The sequence below is a fragment of the Pempheris klunzingeri genome, chromosome 1 (assembly GCF_042242105.1).
Source record: "Pempheris klunzingeri isolate RE-2024b chromosome 1, fPemKlu1.hap1, whole genome shotgun sequence".
Taxonomy (NCBI): Eukaryota; Metazoa; Chordata; class Actinopteri; order Acropomatiformes; family Pempheridae; genus Pempheris; species Pempheris klunzingeri.
Genome location: NC_092012.1, coordinates 30,308,998 through 30,325,902, shown reverse-complemented (window position 1 = coordinate 30,325,902; position 16,905 = coordinate 30,308,998). Strand labels below are relative to the sequence as shown.

Genomic DNA, 16,905 nt, shown 5'->3' with positions numbered 1-16,905 from the left:
CTGCCGAACGTCATCCAGTCTCCTTGCTTCCGGTTCATGTACTAAACAATTCCCTGAGTTTTCTTGAAATGCAATTAATACTTAACAATTCTCTTTTAAACACTATGAAAAAAACATAACAAACTTAATCACTCTTTTATAATGAAATGAAACACATCGCACACACTTACAATTTCCACATCTCACCAGCAGGTGGCGGTAGCTCATATTTTAAGCAGCAGTATCAAGAAAAGTAACAAATAACTGATGAAAGGGTAAATCAAGTTATTACAAATAGAAGCTTTGACTGCTCACAAAGTTATAACTACACCTTCCATTAATTCCTGATACGCGCACCATCATTGACCTCGGTCTTTTTAAATCAAAACTCAAAACCTCCCTGTTCAGAAAGGCTTTTAATACCTAGTTGCATGTGACATTTTATTTCATCTTATCCTATCTTTTATTTTAGTTAGGTGAATTATGTGTTCACTTTTAGATGTAGATTTTAGTGGTTTAATATTGTCTATTTTTATTGTCTATTTTACAGCTATTTTAAGTCATGTTTCTATTTTTAAAATCATTTCCTTTGGTTTTTTTTTTTATCTGTGAAGCACTTTGGTCACCCTTTTGGGCTGTTGGAAAGGGCTATATAAATAAACTTTGATTGATTTGATTGATTGATTGACAAAACCTACATATCTACATTGAAGCGGTACTTGTTCACGTAATGTTAGCTACTGAGAGTTGTCTGTGACATGGTGACAAGCAATGATCATGACTTTTTTTTGATCCAAAACATGCAAACAGTGAATGATGTACGTACATAATGCATTACAGGCTGTGGTCAGGGCTCCTTCAATGAGTGAACGGTCTGCGAGGCGGGAGGGAAAAATGACTGAAAGGAATAAGAAGACCCTCTGTGAACCAGCGACTCATTTTGTCTGCTGAAGAGCAGACAGATATTTACGCTGTTTGAAAGCATAGAAGAGTATCAGGAGGAACTTTGTCATTCAAAAGAGGAGAATGAGCAACAACAGAAACTACAGGACGCTGTTTTCAGCCCTGTTCAGTTACACAGAGCTGCTTTGTACAGTTTTATTGTTATTTCCACTGTAAACTGCTTGGACGCAAACTGGATACGTGTATCATCCATTCATTCAGTTATTTCATTCAATTTTTGCAGGCTTTGGAAAATGAGGACGTGTGTTTATGTCTATTCAGTTATATCTTTTCTGTTTATTGTTTGATTTTGTACACGTTCAGTATAGGTGTTGAGGAGGTGTAAAAACATGTCAGGCTGACATTGATATAAAGTACGTCAGTTAACTAACACAGCTACATCAATATATATATATAATGTGTATCTCTTAATGATTTTTGTGTCATTGTGTGTTACGCAAATAATGTGTTGTATCTCTGCCAAACTTTTAAAACGCCAAATAACAAATTATCTAACGGAGTGAGGCAGCAGTAATTCTCCATTTCTGTTGGCTAAACAAAAGGGATCCTACTGGTCTATCTCTGTAGGGATCCTTTCCATAATGATGTCAGACACGTCTAATAACAATCTGAGCGTGTCAGTGGCAAAAACAAACGCTTTTAGTGGACATGCTTTGATGATTTGAGTTGCCTCAAAGGATGTCATTGCAGCCATTGTAGCCTGTTCACAGCTGACAGGTGAGGCAACGTACTGGACAACTTCCAAATTTTTTTGTACCTACCTGTCATTTTGAACCCAAAATATATTAAAATAGGGCCCAGGTTTGAAATAATAGAAGTTATCCTTTGAATAATTGTTTTCAAGCTTTTTTACACACAAGTAAATGAAATATGGCACTCTTCTTTTTGTTCCTCTCCTCAGGACTGTCCAGCAGATTCGGGTGATTTCCGGGCCCAGCAGTGTTCAGCCCACAATGACATCAAGTATCAGGGTGTCACGTATGAGTGGGTCCCAGCACCGTATGACCCCTCAGGACCCTGTGCACTGAGATGTCAGGCTAAAGGGAGAACTCTCACTGTTGAACTTGCCCCAAAGGTGCTGGATGGGACCCGATGCCGGGCGGATGCCTTTGACATGTGCATCAGTGGAGTGTGTCAGGTAAGGGATGTACTTGGTCTGTAATTGTATAGACCATTCATAGTTTAGTGCTTCATATCCAACAGCAGCACATACAATGAACAGTTATGCATTATGATCAAAGAGACCCCTCTAGCATTCATTTTGCTTTGTCTGCTTTATGGCTGGAGATCAAGGCAAGAGATCTTGGTGGGAGGTTGGTGCATTTTTGCAGCTGCGAATTCCAAAGACATAACATCTTGAATGCAAGCAACCAATCAGTCATAGAAATGGCATGGAGTGTTATACAGTGGCAAATGATCAAATATTGAGCAAATATTTTTTATTTATTTTTTATAATTTTCGTTGGCTTTTCTCAATGTTTATTGTGAGAGAGAAAGTGAAAAACAAAAAGTATAATCCAACAAAAACCTTCTTCCTAATTGAATATGTTATTGGACCATGTCCTCCTATGCCCTTTAAAACAACATTCGGTGTATACAGCCATGGCTAAGGTTTGGGTTTAAACAGAAATACGTTTTTGTTAGGCTATGGGAAGGACCATAAAAGAACTACTTAGTTATGGTTCTAAGGATCTTAGTAATCATTTTTACAGTAACAACAATGTTGTTCAGGTTGGGGAAAGATCGGGTTCAAAGAAGCCAATGTTGATGCCTTGTTGGAAACTAGAAACAAGCAGCGGTCTGCTTTGCTGAAGTCCCACATATGGCATATCCACTAATCCCGACCCCCTCCCTCTGAACTCCCCTGACTTCCTCTTTTGGTCCCAGCGGACAACAGTCATAATTATTACAACCATTATAGGGTTTTCTAATTTGAATGTAAACATGTTGTTTTTGGCCATTTGCTGAAAAGACTGATACTCTGACTGATACTGACTGATACAATTTTTCTTTGGAGTACAGTTTCCTTTTCCCTCCCTAGTACTCACCCATATTCTGCACTCTTTAGTTGAATTTTGTCTAGTTTTGTCAAACTACTGTAAGATACATCACTGTTAAGATTATCCACATTGCTGCTTTGCTTTGCAGCAAAGAATGTGGTAACTTGTAGTATTGGGCCATCATGAACTAAGAAAATGAGCTGGAACATGGAAACGTTGGTCCCTGCAGTGTCATAATCATGTCAGAGGCTCTATATTTAGTTGGTTTTGTTTTGAGAAGCATAGAGTGGGATTTACTGTGGATAACTTCCACTCCCAGGCTGGCTGCTTGATTAGAGGCTGTTTGAGACTACATGACAGGAGAAGGAGCACATGTCACTTTTGACAGACCCATTTCTTAAACAATTATTTATAGATACTCTTTGGCACATAGGTGATGTATCTGAAAGCAGCAGTGTAGTAGATATCTATTATGAGCTACTGTGTGTTCTCGTCCAATTCAAGTGGATTTGGAAGCATTTCCTTTGTTGGAGTGGAAAACAAGAATTGAATAATAATAATATGAATGATAGTAAAACAAAATCAGATTAAAATAAACCATTACTGTAAATGTTGAAAAAAATAGCAATAATAGCAACAGCAGTAGAGTGCTGCAGGTATGAAAACCCAGAAATGAATTAGTACTTCAGATTCCTTTGTCTCGAAGTCAGTGTTTTTTTTAATGGGTTTTGGTTACATGTTTGGTATAAGGTTAAGCTTAAGAAGTTTTCTACAACATAAAACACGTCATTAAATACATGACTCATGAAGTTTTAGGACGTTACATGTCTTAACAAACGTGGTTGCTAAGTGGCTAAATGAGACTACATAACTTGTCAGGGATGTCATGCTAAACATGGACACTCATCATTCATTAGTTCACCTTTACAGCCTGTTTATACTCATGCTTTTGCAAATTCTTCTAACTCAAACTTTCCAACATGTACATTTATCAGTTCATAGTGCTTTACAATTGCATTTTTTTTTTCAAATTTTAATGTAGCTTATTGATGGTGACATTCAACTCATGCAACTGTGATGTAGTTACTTTATGACTAAACGTTTTTCACCTTTGGCGATTGCATTTGCGCTTCAAAAATCATAAAAGTTAATTTGTTAAGATATTCTTGCTGAGCAAAACGTGAGCGTATCATAAGCTTATGTTTTCCACAGAGGTTATTTTTTGGAGTAATCCAAATTTCATAGGAAACTTCCCAATACTTCCACATACATCCCTGCAACACTCTATAGCAATGAGAGAAAAACAAAACACAAGAGTACATAAAAGAATTAACAATGATACCAACATAGTTAACCAAAATTCCAATCAAGTTTTAGTGCAATGCTTGATCCAATAGGTAGTCTGGAGTTCATCTAATATATTATTAGTAAGTATTAAGTTATTAGTTAGACCTGTAAGACATTTTTTTATTCAACCAGAAACACCCATAACATGTTAACTGCCTGGTCTTTGAGACCAAGTTTTTTTTTTTTTCAACATTCCAAACCCAAAAGACAAATAATTTGATGTGTTATCCTTTAAGCATCAAGAAATTGTTGTGAAGAAAAAAATAGCAAATTACATGTGCCAATTTAGAGTACTCCTGCAAATAATTGGATAAATAGAAGAATGGAGCATGAGTACAGAAACTGAAAAAAAAAACCTTATGGTGGTGGAGAAAAGCTGAGAGAGAAGAAGATCAAGTCCCTTGAAGCTGATGTAGGCAAATGTTTTAGAATAACAAATTATACATATAGCACGGTTAGCTGTTAATCATCTAAGCTGCGTGAGCCTGAAGGCGGCATAGAGACCAGAGAGCAGCCCACTGGGCCCAGTGACCCCAGATCACCCGTTAGTCAAGTGCTGTTCAGCTGAAGTGGTGAAACAGATGACGACGAGATAAGCGAGGGTTGGCGTCACTAGCTATTGAGCTATTTCGTGTCCTTTTTGTTGAAGCATTTTCAACTTTTCATAGTGGGGCAGGACATTAAGAAAGGTGTATATGCTACTGAAAACTTTTTAAATGATGAAATTTAGTACTTGCCGAATTACAGTCACCACCAATGTAGACCATTTTTCTTGCACCAGGATTTAATGAAGGAACAACACCTGCAAAAAGGATAAATATTGGTTGTGTGTATTTAATTATATGAATACTTTAATTATATAATGAGTATATTAATAATATTTTACCAACATTATGCGATTATTTTAACATTATTGGGTGTTTAGTGGGCCAGTCTGAATTCCTGGCCATTTTACAGTCCATCAATGCCACCAGTCCATTTTTTATCATAAAAGATTGAATGTGGAAAAAAAATTACGACATGGACAATATAGTACTGAACATAGACTATTCTTGCCCTCTAGTGCCTACATACTGTAATAACAAATAATAGCAGTCTGCACAATGCCTATTCTCTAGCCACTGTAATTCGATATCACAACTCAAAATACGAGATTGACAACAGGTTGACGAAAACATTAAAGAATTAAGAACTCTTAAGGACTAAAATCGCTGTATGATCATCATATTTTTCACTCAACAACCCACCGAAAGCGATGAATGAAATGTCAGTAGCAGGAAATAGGCCTGATGAAATGGAAAACATTAAGGATAATACCGAAAGAGGACAAGAAATGAGCTCTGGAAAGAGTTAAGAATAAAAGTGGAAAGTTCTGACAGAGGAGTAAACAACGGGGGGGAATTGTGGGGAGAAAAAGGGGTTATTTATCTCTTCTCTGCTTCCTCAACAATAGCGAAGATAATGAGGTAGCATCCTCACCAGATCTATTAACAACATGCTCTGCTTATGCAAATCCAGCTGCGTTCATCATAATGCAGCGGCTAACAATGCAGCTCCCACAGTGGAAAAGGGAGATGTATTTACAGTCTAACACTTGAAATTACACAATATCCTCCAATGATGTCTTAATACAGAATGCATAAGAGGCTTACACCTTTCCCCATCTGCAGCTGTCATCCTAAGTATCAGGCTACAATGGCAAAGGCATTTTCACTCGCAGGAAAACTTTCTCTGCTCTCTTCTACTCAACACCGTAAATTATGTTTAAAAAATACATAAATAAAGTTAAGTAGCTGAGGGGAAATGGAACAGTGATGGAGTCTACTCCAGCACACAAGTGAAAAGATCTAGTGTTTACATATAGTGTCTTAGTATCAACATTACACACCAGTGTATAGAGAGTGTTCTGTGGTTCAGTGCTCACAGTGCCAAAGTCCAGGCCTGGTTATACGCCATTAACAAAATTACTCGTAATGCAGCTGCGTTGTTTATGGATTACACCTGGGCTTGTGCTTGTGCTTGCTTTTATGTCTGTAAAATTGTATATTTCTCATGCTGCAATAACCTTTCTTACAGCATTTGGGCAATAAAACCCATAAATTCAGATAAACAACACAGGATTAAGCCAGGGTACACCTGACATGGTAATGATTTTTGCTTCATCCAATTACATCTAAAGGCAATTGTTGCTACAACTGCCGTTGAATAAATAAAAAGAAAATTATAGAGCTCTTGAGAGAGAATCTTTATATCCTCCGCTCACCTGTTTCATAAAGTTACAAAAATAGCCCCAGCAAGCTCATGTGCTAGTATTTTTACTCTTGGTTGATCACCATTCGAGCTAGTATTACAGTGTCATTACATAAATAACCATCAGCTGTGGATTTCTATATAAAAAAGGAAACAGTTATTGAAAATTACTTTTGTTGTCTTTGTACTGCAGTAGCAAGGGTTTTAGCAGTGCCTTCTTCGTTATCAGTTACATCTTAAGCTTTTTCCAAAGGCTACCGAAAATGTATTACATTTGTAATACCACAGATAACTACAAATCCAGCCATGGAATATAACCCTTACTCTCTATATGGGTAGGTATGGATATGGATATAGATTAGAATAAAACTAATCTAATAGAATAATCAAACATCTTTGTTTATTCAATAGCTCTGTTTTTAATGGCATTTAACAAACAGCGTTTCACACAAGCCTGAGATCATTGTGGGTAAATGTCATGGCTCAACAGATTAGGCACGTCCATGAGCCGGTGAAGGTTATTTCAGACATGTCTGCGATAAATGTAGGACAGAGAGGACTGAACGGTGTACAGGTTTTAAGACAGCAGAGATTACGTCTAAAAAGAAGAGAAAAATATGTTACAGTGTGTTGGTGAATATGTGTATGAGCAAGCTCCAATGACCGAAGTACCTGCTGTGCCACGACTGTAAATTTTCATTGGATTGTGTGATTGTTTAGTTTTGTCAAACTCACAAAGGTTTCACTCTCTAATAGCAAGTGCTGTAGGGGATGTCAGTTTGTGTTGTGTAACTGGACGAGCCTCCAGCTTGAAGGAAGGTAGAGTTGTGAATAACTTGTGCATGTGATGTAGTGGAGTCATGGGAAATTAGTTTCTCCAGGTGTTTTAGAGAAACACCATTATGTTCCCACGGCCACAACAAACTGGGTGGTTTTAGTGGTGGCTAAGTTACTGTAGTCAGTTTTAAAGTTTCTAGTTAAGCTCAGGTTGCAAAATAGTTATTAGTTATTAATAGTGTGTGTTGTGTTCACTGACAGCGAAAGAGAAGGTCCCTATTCATACAAGGTTACTATGGTGTCTCCCTACCATTCTTCACAGCAGAGTTGGTCCAGTCTGTTAAAAGCTTACTAGGAGCCAGGCTGAAGTAAAGTAAAATGAATTAGCCTGAAAGCAGAAGTCGTCCAGCTGTGCTTCAGAGCCTCCCAAGAAACCCAAGCGCCCGAGGAGAGGAGAAGAAGAACAAGAACAAGAACAATTCTACTGAATTTAGCATCCGTAGATTTGAGGGCAAACAAAAACTTGGCGGTGTTCCTTTACTAGATACAAAAACTAACTTCAAATATTAATGCCATGCCGCTGATGCACCACTGTCTGTTTCCCTCACTCTGTGTCTGGGGCTAGTTTTTCTCTCAGTGTGAAGCCTTGTTTACGCCGAGGCTGGAGAGTGTTTGACTTGACTGTTCTCTGCTGAGATGATCCACTGATGCACGAGTAAACAGCTGTGACAGGTGAGCAGATGCAGATACTACAAGAGAATCGCTGGTATCATTGAGGCATCTCAGACATGTACTGTACTGCAGAGCTCAGTTCAATAAGAGTGCAGGGTGTGAGAGGAACCTGGAATCAAGCAAAGCAAAGGAGCTGTAATCTATTTAAGCACATGTGGCTGCTTGAATAGAGCATAGTATATACTGTATATCTGATAGTGCAAGCAGCTTTGAAGGCTTTGCTCCATTTGCATATTTGGAAATATTGTTGCAGGAATATTATTCCAGAGCATTTTGGTTCCAGACCTTGAAGAAACTCTTGACCAGTCAGAGCTTTTCAGGCAGGATTAAGAATGGGATCATTCTCATCCTACTGTATTTAGCTAGCAAGCTAAAAAAAAATGGCCATCAAAATAGTAACCAGCTTGGATGAGATTCATGCTGTTTTTTTGTAATTTGATTTGCAGAAATACAGTAATTTTCCCAACAGGAGGTCCGCTAACGTGAATACAATGTCAATCTGGATGGCCGAAGTGAAACAAAATGGCAAATCACTTTACTATTCTTCATTAAGCTGTTTTCAGATTCAGTGTAAATTCCAACCTCTCAATCTAAGCTGTGTAACAATATGTCACCTTGAGTTGGAATAAAAAATGGTTGAAATTCTCCTAACCTTAACTTTTCATTGTAGTAATCTGACTGTAGCACGGTGGCACATGCTGGAGATGCTACACAGCATTATATGCTTCTAATCCTCAGAATTACACTCGAGCTCAGTCACTTATGTTCAGCCTGATTTCTTCCTCAGCTGCACATTCAGAAATATAATACCAAGTGAGACTCCTCTATTTCCCAGGGTTATTTAGAATTTACTGTCATTGATATTCCAGTAAATGCCATGGGGTGTTAAAGATTACAAAATAATGCAAAATACTGCCAGAAATGATTCCTAATATTAAGTTTGAATACTGAAAAAAAGGGCTCCTTCAAGAAGCAAAAAGTGATTTTCAATAAGTAACAAACTAAAATGTCTTTGTCTGTGTTTAGAACTTCCTCATTGAAGGCCACTGTATTCTTCAGCCTCGTTTTTTGCAGTCAGTGCTCAACAAGTTTTTCCTCTTTCAGTCTCTACCATTGTGTCTGCTTGGAAATGTGTAACAAACTCTGTAGCTCACACTGTGTGCAGTGTAGTGAAGGGATTTTGTTTCTCCCTGGCAGGGCAGGGATTTCTGTAAACAGCAGAAGCTTTACCCATTAAATACAAATCTCCTTCCGCTCCTATAGTACTCCACATGGAGCAAAGGTCTCAGTATGAATAAAAAACTAAATAGATGATGCTAGGAACGTTCAAATTATGCAACCTATCAGTTATTTGATGTCTTTTTTGACTTTGTGAACCAGATTCGGTGAATGTGTTGGCAAGCAGTTGCTTTTTTTTGATCAGCGTATTGCAGATTAATATGAGGTGCATGTATATAATTGGCAATAAGATGCCAATAAGAGGTGTAAGATGCAGTGAGACTGAGATTAAGAACACGCACTTGTCAGTCTCTTCTCAATAACATTCAGGTGTTGCACCACACACACAAAAAGTGATGGAAGTAGTAGTGTGAAGAATTAAAAAAGTATGCACGAGTTCATGTTCGAATCCTTCTGACACTCACATCTGGCAAACCCTTCATTTGAAGCATATGCAGTCCTAAACTGGCAAATAGTTCATTTTACAGTTAAATTATTTACACTGAAATTTAACTGAGCTTTTTCATAGCAGACATTTTGACATGTTATGGATAGAAAAGCACAGGTGCAATCCATTAATAAATGCAGAGATACTTTTTGTTTTGCCAGTTCCGAGGCCCTGACATTGTGCGTGATGGTTCACTGCTGTGCTTTCCTGGGATACATGGAACTGAGCCATTCGTTTCCCCTGGGATATTCCTGCCATGAAGTAAAAAAAAAAGAAAGAAGAAAAAGGCCAGAAAAGGATTGAAAATACTCACTAAGTAACACAACCCTGATCCTGCGCTCTTGATCGCATCTCTTCCATTAGATTGTATCTTCCTGTTATTGCAGTAATGTGTTTGCCATAATGGCAGAGACACATTATACACAAGAGTCCATGTCCAAAAAAAAAAAAAAGAGTAGAAGAGTATAAAAGAGTTTTATGGTTGGACAGATATGTGTAGCTCTCCTCATCAGAACATTGCACCGTTTTGGAGGTATCACTTCGCTCGTGTCAGCCTGGCCATGAGTGCTGACTGCTGCCAGCCCTCAGTAGGCACAGACACTGTTGGTGCTCTTTCATGTTTGAATGAGTGAAAGCAGTTTGTGCCTGGGTTTAGTTTCCAAGAGCAGTGGACCTCATCGGAGTGCTTCTCTTGGAGTGTGGTTTACGGTACAGTAAGCCACCATTTGTAGTCCTCCAGATCCTCCAACTTGGCTACTGCAAGTATGGAACTTTTCAGATCTATACTGATTTTTTTTTTTTTTTTTTGCTTTTGATATCAAACCAGTCAGATATTTTGATCTCATAGAAAGGAGGTGATAAAAGGGAATGCTAATACCTGAACACACTTTTGATCATTAAAAGAAGGGGTTGGGGGACATCCTGGTTAGAGAGATGCTGGCGTGCTGATTTTGCCAACCATTTCTATCTACAGTACATCATTATCATTATCAGTTTTCAGTGGGCACTGTGACCACAGGAGGACCGAGCTTATTGTAGCTGTATGCGCTGTCTGCTGAGATTGACTTGGCTGCTGCTGATACCAGCTCCGATGCATATGTGCACGATACAACATACAGACAAGTAGGCAGATTTTTGTTTATTTACTGTAAAACTAACAGGTCTGAGAGGACATAGATGTTGAACAGTATAGACGATCAGTGTGACAAAATAACTTGCTCCTGAAGCATGGCTTCAGTGTGTGAATGTGTGTGAAAGAATAGTCTCCTCCAAATTACATTTCCTCCTGTATGAATGATGTGTGAATGGGTGAATGAGGATGTCATGTAAAAGCGCTTTGAGTAGTTGAAATGACTAGAATGGATCCTGGCAGACGTAGCTATTTGCTTTACTAACATTTAGCTATTCATTTGATAACATTCAGTGAGAGAAAGCATGCCATTTATGTGAGTGACTAAGAGGAAATTTGCTGTTTGATTGCACACATTACATTCTTTGTCAGTTGTCAGCCTCGGCTCTTCCTCTGATATGTCAGTAGTAATGCAGAAATGGTGTGCAGAGAGGTGGGTGGTGGCTTGTTAGGGGATCCATGCAGGTACCACTGAGACTAAAATACAAATTCAGACTCACATTGCTCAGCATACACATCTCCAATTTGTGGAGCTGCTGCGCTAGTGTGATGGCTCACCTAAATGTATCTTTGGCTATTAAAGCAGTGAGCAGTGATTGGACTGGGGTTGAGCCTGCTGAGTTCATGCTGGCAGGAAATATTTCAGCAGATAGGAGAGGAACATGATATTCCCAGTGCTTTTGTTCCCTTTTGTTCACAAAAAAACACACTATCCTGTACACACATTTGCATACAGGGTCCTTTGTTATGGAAAACAACATAGGGATGACTCTTAGTAGTAAAACGTGGATGTATACTTTCCTAATGGTGTGGTAGTGATATAAAAGGGAATAATTTAAAATGCACTGTATTACCCAATTAGTAAAACAGTGTCCTGCCTAAAGTATGTTTCATTGAGAATTTAATTTAGCTGCTTAGCCTTTTGCACTAGTGTCAATATGATCTACAATCAATCTACAGCCCACTGGGACAAACTAGAACCGCAGGCAGACCAACGTACCTACATTTATGACAAGGAAAGCTCATGAAGTGCTGTGGATGTGCGGGTGTACCATTACTCTTACTGTTACTTTAAGTCAACCATCTTTCATGATGGTATCGGAAGAAATGGGCAAGTTCCAGGATAAATGTCAGTTGTCAGCCTTCTATAATAAATATCCATACTATATCAAAGGTTTTAGCTTCTCATCTCATGCTAAACCCAGAAAGTGAACACTTTTGTGCATTTGTGTGTTTGTGGTAATGGCAGATGAACAAGTATGACAGAGAGTGAGTGGTAATGTTCAAACAGTCATCGTTTACAGTCTGTTGTAATACTGCAGAGCAGAGTGACATGAACATGCAAACAAGTAAACGGTTCCTTTTCTGCCATGTTCTCAAATTTGGGGGGGAAAAAAACAGAAACTGTGCTCCCCCCAAACTTCACAGTAGACGAGAACATAACCATGGTAACATCACACAAGGATGGCAACCGTTGTTCCCTCAAAATCATTAAAAGGCAAAAGAGAGAAGCATGCAGATTGACACACACAGACAAAAACTAGATTCAAATGTGTTTTGTTTTAGTTGACTATAATCAGACGAAAGCTAACAAAAATGAAATGACTACAGTCTAACTAAAAGGAGTATACATTTTCATCAAAAGACTAAAACTAAATCAAAATCCGGTGCCAGAATGGACACTGCTCTGCTGGTACACCCTAAATATACCCCTGAAAGGAAGATTAGAGTTGCTGTTTCCTATCTAGTATGTTTATGTTCAGCAAAAATAAATGGCAAAAATATTGTTGTGTGCAAATATGCTGAAATCCAAATTGAACGAGAGTTGAGATGACAGACTGCCGTAGATCATACACTTCAGTTGAGTCTAGAAACCAACTTAGAGCTCAGCTTACCCTGAAGGGATAAATCAACTGTGGGTGGAGGGCTGAAACGGCAGGCACTGAAACACCGAAAAGACCTATTTTCAACATTAGCACTTCACGGCAGTGAGAGTAGATGGATGTGCACTGGAACAACAGCTGCTGCCCGTCCTGGCATTCAAAGAGGACACAGGCACGAGATGGCGTCACCCAGTGAAGGAGACAGCAGCGCAGGAAGGAGAGCTGGGTTGCTGTGGTGCCGTAGCAGGAAGTTTGTCAGTGACGGAATGAGGCCAATTCCTCCTCTTGTGCATATATATGGATTAATAATACACCACACGGCAGCATGAAATCCAGCTGTATACAAGGAGAGGAGAAAATAAATACAATTCATGGGAGTGAAGGGGAAGAAAGCCAGGGTGCGTAATGCTGTCTGTCTCTGTGTATGTGTATATGTCACTTTGTTTTGCCAGCCTGTCACAGTAACTCAGCATGACGAGCGTCAGCATCTACAATTGGCTGTGTGTGCATGTGTGTGTATGTGAGCAGCGGTAAGTTAGATCAAACTCAGGCGAACCACCTATTTTAATCTAATGATAATCAAATTAATTTGACATTGTATACTATAGAAAAGTAGACTCAAAACCCATCTTTTCAAACTTTCCTACTCCCTCTGATCATTTTGCACTGTTTCTGTATTTTATTGTTTGTTTTTATACCTGTTTTTACTTGTTGTATTGTACTTTTATTTGTATTCTGTACGGCGACCTTGAGAGCCTTGAAAGGCGCCCTAAATAAAATGTATTAGAAAAGTTAAAGTTATGTGTTTTTTTTTTTTTTTTCTGGGATTAGACTCCATTGCAGCATTCTATTTTAAGGTGGTATTGATGCCATGAGCTGTATGGAACCGTGTATATCGACAGTGGCAGTGGTTGATGTGTTGATGTGACACTTAAAGGTGGAGTCAGTGATTCTAATCCAGTACATTTCATATCAAATTTTATGTCAGCGAATATCTCCTAACAGTCTGCTGGCTGTCCGTTCTGTGTGCACTAAAAAAAGATCTGGAGTTCATACACAGCCCTGGCTCTGTAAATGGGAAACAAACACAGTGGCTCGGATCAAGCCACACAATATGATTCCATGGGGAGGAGGCCATCGGAGCAAGAGGGACTGTAAATCTGGCACATGATAACTAGCTCAATATGCTAATTAGCTCAATATCAACAGTCCCTCTCCAGAATCACTAACTGCTATAAATGACAGATAAAAGAGTTTTTTCTTCTTTTTTTTTTTAACAAAGTAATGATAACATATTCAAAGGATTCAATATGACAGGATGCATACAATTTGGAGTCCTGGCTATAGCACACCTACAGCTTCATGCTTCATGCTGGAAGCATGTCATACCGTTGCTGGAAGGGAAGAGAACCAAACAAACAAGGGACAATATTACTATTCACTTTCATTGCCGTTCACATAAATTGGAATCAAATTTCCCTTTGAATCATCTTTCATGTGGCTGTGGCTGGTTTCTCCCTGTCATTTTAGAGAAGACAACACTGAGAAACAAATTATTCATATTTCATACTGTGTCATTATTCAGCCCAATATCCACAAGGAACTATGTCCATATTGAATAGTTAGTTTTGTCAGATGTGCAGACGTAGAAAGCGTGAATTCAAAGGTCCAGTATGTAGGATTTATCAGGATCTTTTGGAAGAAATGGAATATAATATTCATAACCATGTTTTTATGATTGTATAATGACGTGAAAGTAAGAATAACTGTGTTTTCATTAGCTTAGAATGAGCCCTTCATACCAACATAGGAAGGGAATCCTCTTCCTTTTGTGTTGGGTGAAGGTTGAGAAAACAAATTTTGACAAACGGAGGGTCATATAAGAATAAGCAAGGGAGTTTGAATCCTTATCAGCCACCGTAGCTTCTTCTACGTGCTTGGAAAGGGAGGGGTGAGGCGTATCCAGTCAGTTGGGGTCAGCAGCGTCACAACTAAATGTCCCTAAATCTTAAAGAGTAACTTAACAGCAGTGTTGTACTGCCCTCTCTGGTTGTCAGTTTCAAGCTCGGTCCACCTCAGTGTGGTCAGAAATGTTCTTTGTTGCACCTGTAATCACACCCAATGCAGATGCCACAGGGCACTAGAGTACTAAACAGGCTGCAAATTAAGTTTTCAGTGTGCGTGAAATTATTCTTTAACAACACTGGCATTGTAAGTTATTTGTAACTGAATGTAATTCATCCAACTTCACCATTCTTATTCGGTATCATGGTCACATTATTTCTTATGCCGATCGCCAACTGGTGGCAACAAATCATTAGCTTTTCTTTTAACTTTTACTTTGAAGTAAAGCACCATTAAAAAGGGTCCATTGATCGTTTGTTTGACCAGATGAACAAAGCTGTCAGTTTTTAGAACAGTATTTCTGGGGTCATAGCGTACCAAACCTCCATCACTGCATGTGGAAATGGTGTCTTTGACCTTTTGGATCTGTCTGTATTAACTTTGATGTGACATTGTTGCTAGTAAAAGAGAAACACAGCTTATAATGAATCTATTCATAACCCTTTCTTCTTATTGTTTAATTAAAAATTGCTTAAAACTGCTCAGTTTTTTTGAAACCCAGGAAGACTAATTTAAATTTGCTGCCACATTTTCATCAACAATTGCAGCTTGTGGATTTTAAAACACTGCCTGCACAGTAATGCTGAGATCCAATCTAATTTGTCATGCATTTGTATTGTTTGGGAATGCGTATAAGCATCCTGCGACCTGAAATGAAAAACTAAAATGAAACTGATTATACAAATTAATTTCATTTTGTTTTTTGCATTTTTTGTTCTTGCTATACAAGCGGACTTTAGAGCATTCTATGGGAGGAAGATTAAAGGGAGGGCAACAATTTGAATAGGTCACCAAGTCATACTGTAATACGTGCAGACAAACTTCAGTAAAATGTGAGAAAATACCCATCACAAGTTTAAACAATATGCTATACTTACAGTTCTGTGGTCCAGGCTTTGTTTTTAATCCTTATTTGTGTAATTGTGATGAAGTAAATGTAAATAATCTAGCAGTTGTCATGCTAACATGCTCACATTCATAGTGTTAACATGCTGATGTTTTGCAGGTACAGCCATCAGTTTCATCAGGTGTGAGAACAATTTACTAACCAAAGCACTTGCTGACAATTGAAAGGCTTCTGGTAAAATTACAACAGAAACACTTTAGTGTTGTGAGCACATATTTTTTCCTGTTCAATGAGGGACTGTTGACTTGTTTTCAGCTTGGATGATTGTTTAGGCCACCAGTGTTTTTTACCCTTTTGGGCCAATTTTAGAAATGTTGTAATGAATCATAATTGTCTTTTAATGTTTATCAACTTAGAATAGCATGTCAGCATGTTAACAATCAGCTGACACTGATGGAACTCCTATTAGTTTGGCACGTGTTAAGTCATGAGCTGTTAGAAGTTAAGGGATCGCCAAAAATGTTACTATTCACCCTGAGGGGAACGTTAACCCAATGGCATGGCAATCTGCTCTGCAGGTGTTGATACGTTTACCTGTGAACTAAAAATGTCAACATGCTAGTGGCACTAGGGGTGCAGTCCGGGATCACTAAAGCCAGTAAGATATTTTCTGTGTGGACCAAGGTACCTAACTATACCTTAAATCGCTGTTTTCTGTCAATCAACTAATCACTGACCTATCGCTGTGAGGCTTGACTCTATCAGTGCAATTTATGATCCAGTCCGAATGTGAGTGTACTGTATATCCTCTCCTGTCTTTCTGTCTCTTCAATGGTTAGTCAACCCCATATTTCTCTCTGAGTGTGTATTTATAATGTGTGTGCAGGAAGTGGGCTGTGATCGCCAGCTGGCCAGCAGTGCCAGAGAGGATAACTGCGGCGTCTGCGGCGGCGACGGCTCCACATGCCAGCTGGTACGAGGACAGGCCTTACCCCACCTTACACCAGAACAATGTAGGTATCTGACTCCCGACCTCACAATGTTGCAATCCCCATCTGTGTCCAACTCACATATATGTTTTTATCCACCCTGGTTGACGTGTAAGCCTCATGTTCCCCAAGCTAATCCTCAATACTTAACACAGTGGACTTTAAATCTGAAATACCCCTACATCCCTTTCCATCCTGTAACCTTCCAGCACACTAAAA

General features: G+C 38.8%; 1 protein-coding gene across 1 annotated transcript in view; it reads left to right on the top strand.

The window, feature by feature from the left end:
- Positions 1 to 16,905, top strand: part of adamtsl3 (ADAMTS-like 3) — a 172,449-nt gene that overhangs the window by 84,585 nt on the left and 70,959 nt on the right. The window contains exons 5-6 of the mRNA XM_070830721.1: positions 1,844 to 2,080; positions 16,584 to 16,710. Of these exons, the coding sequence (XP_070686822.1) occupies positions 1,844 to 2,080; positions 16,584 to 16,710 (364 nt within the window). The remainder of the gene's footprint in view (positions 1 to 1,843; positions 2,081 to 16,583; positions 16,711 to 16,905) is intronic.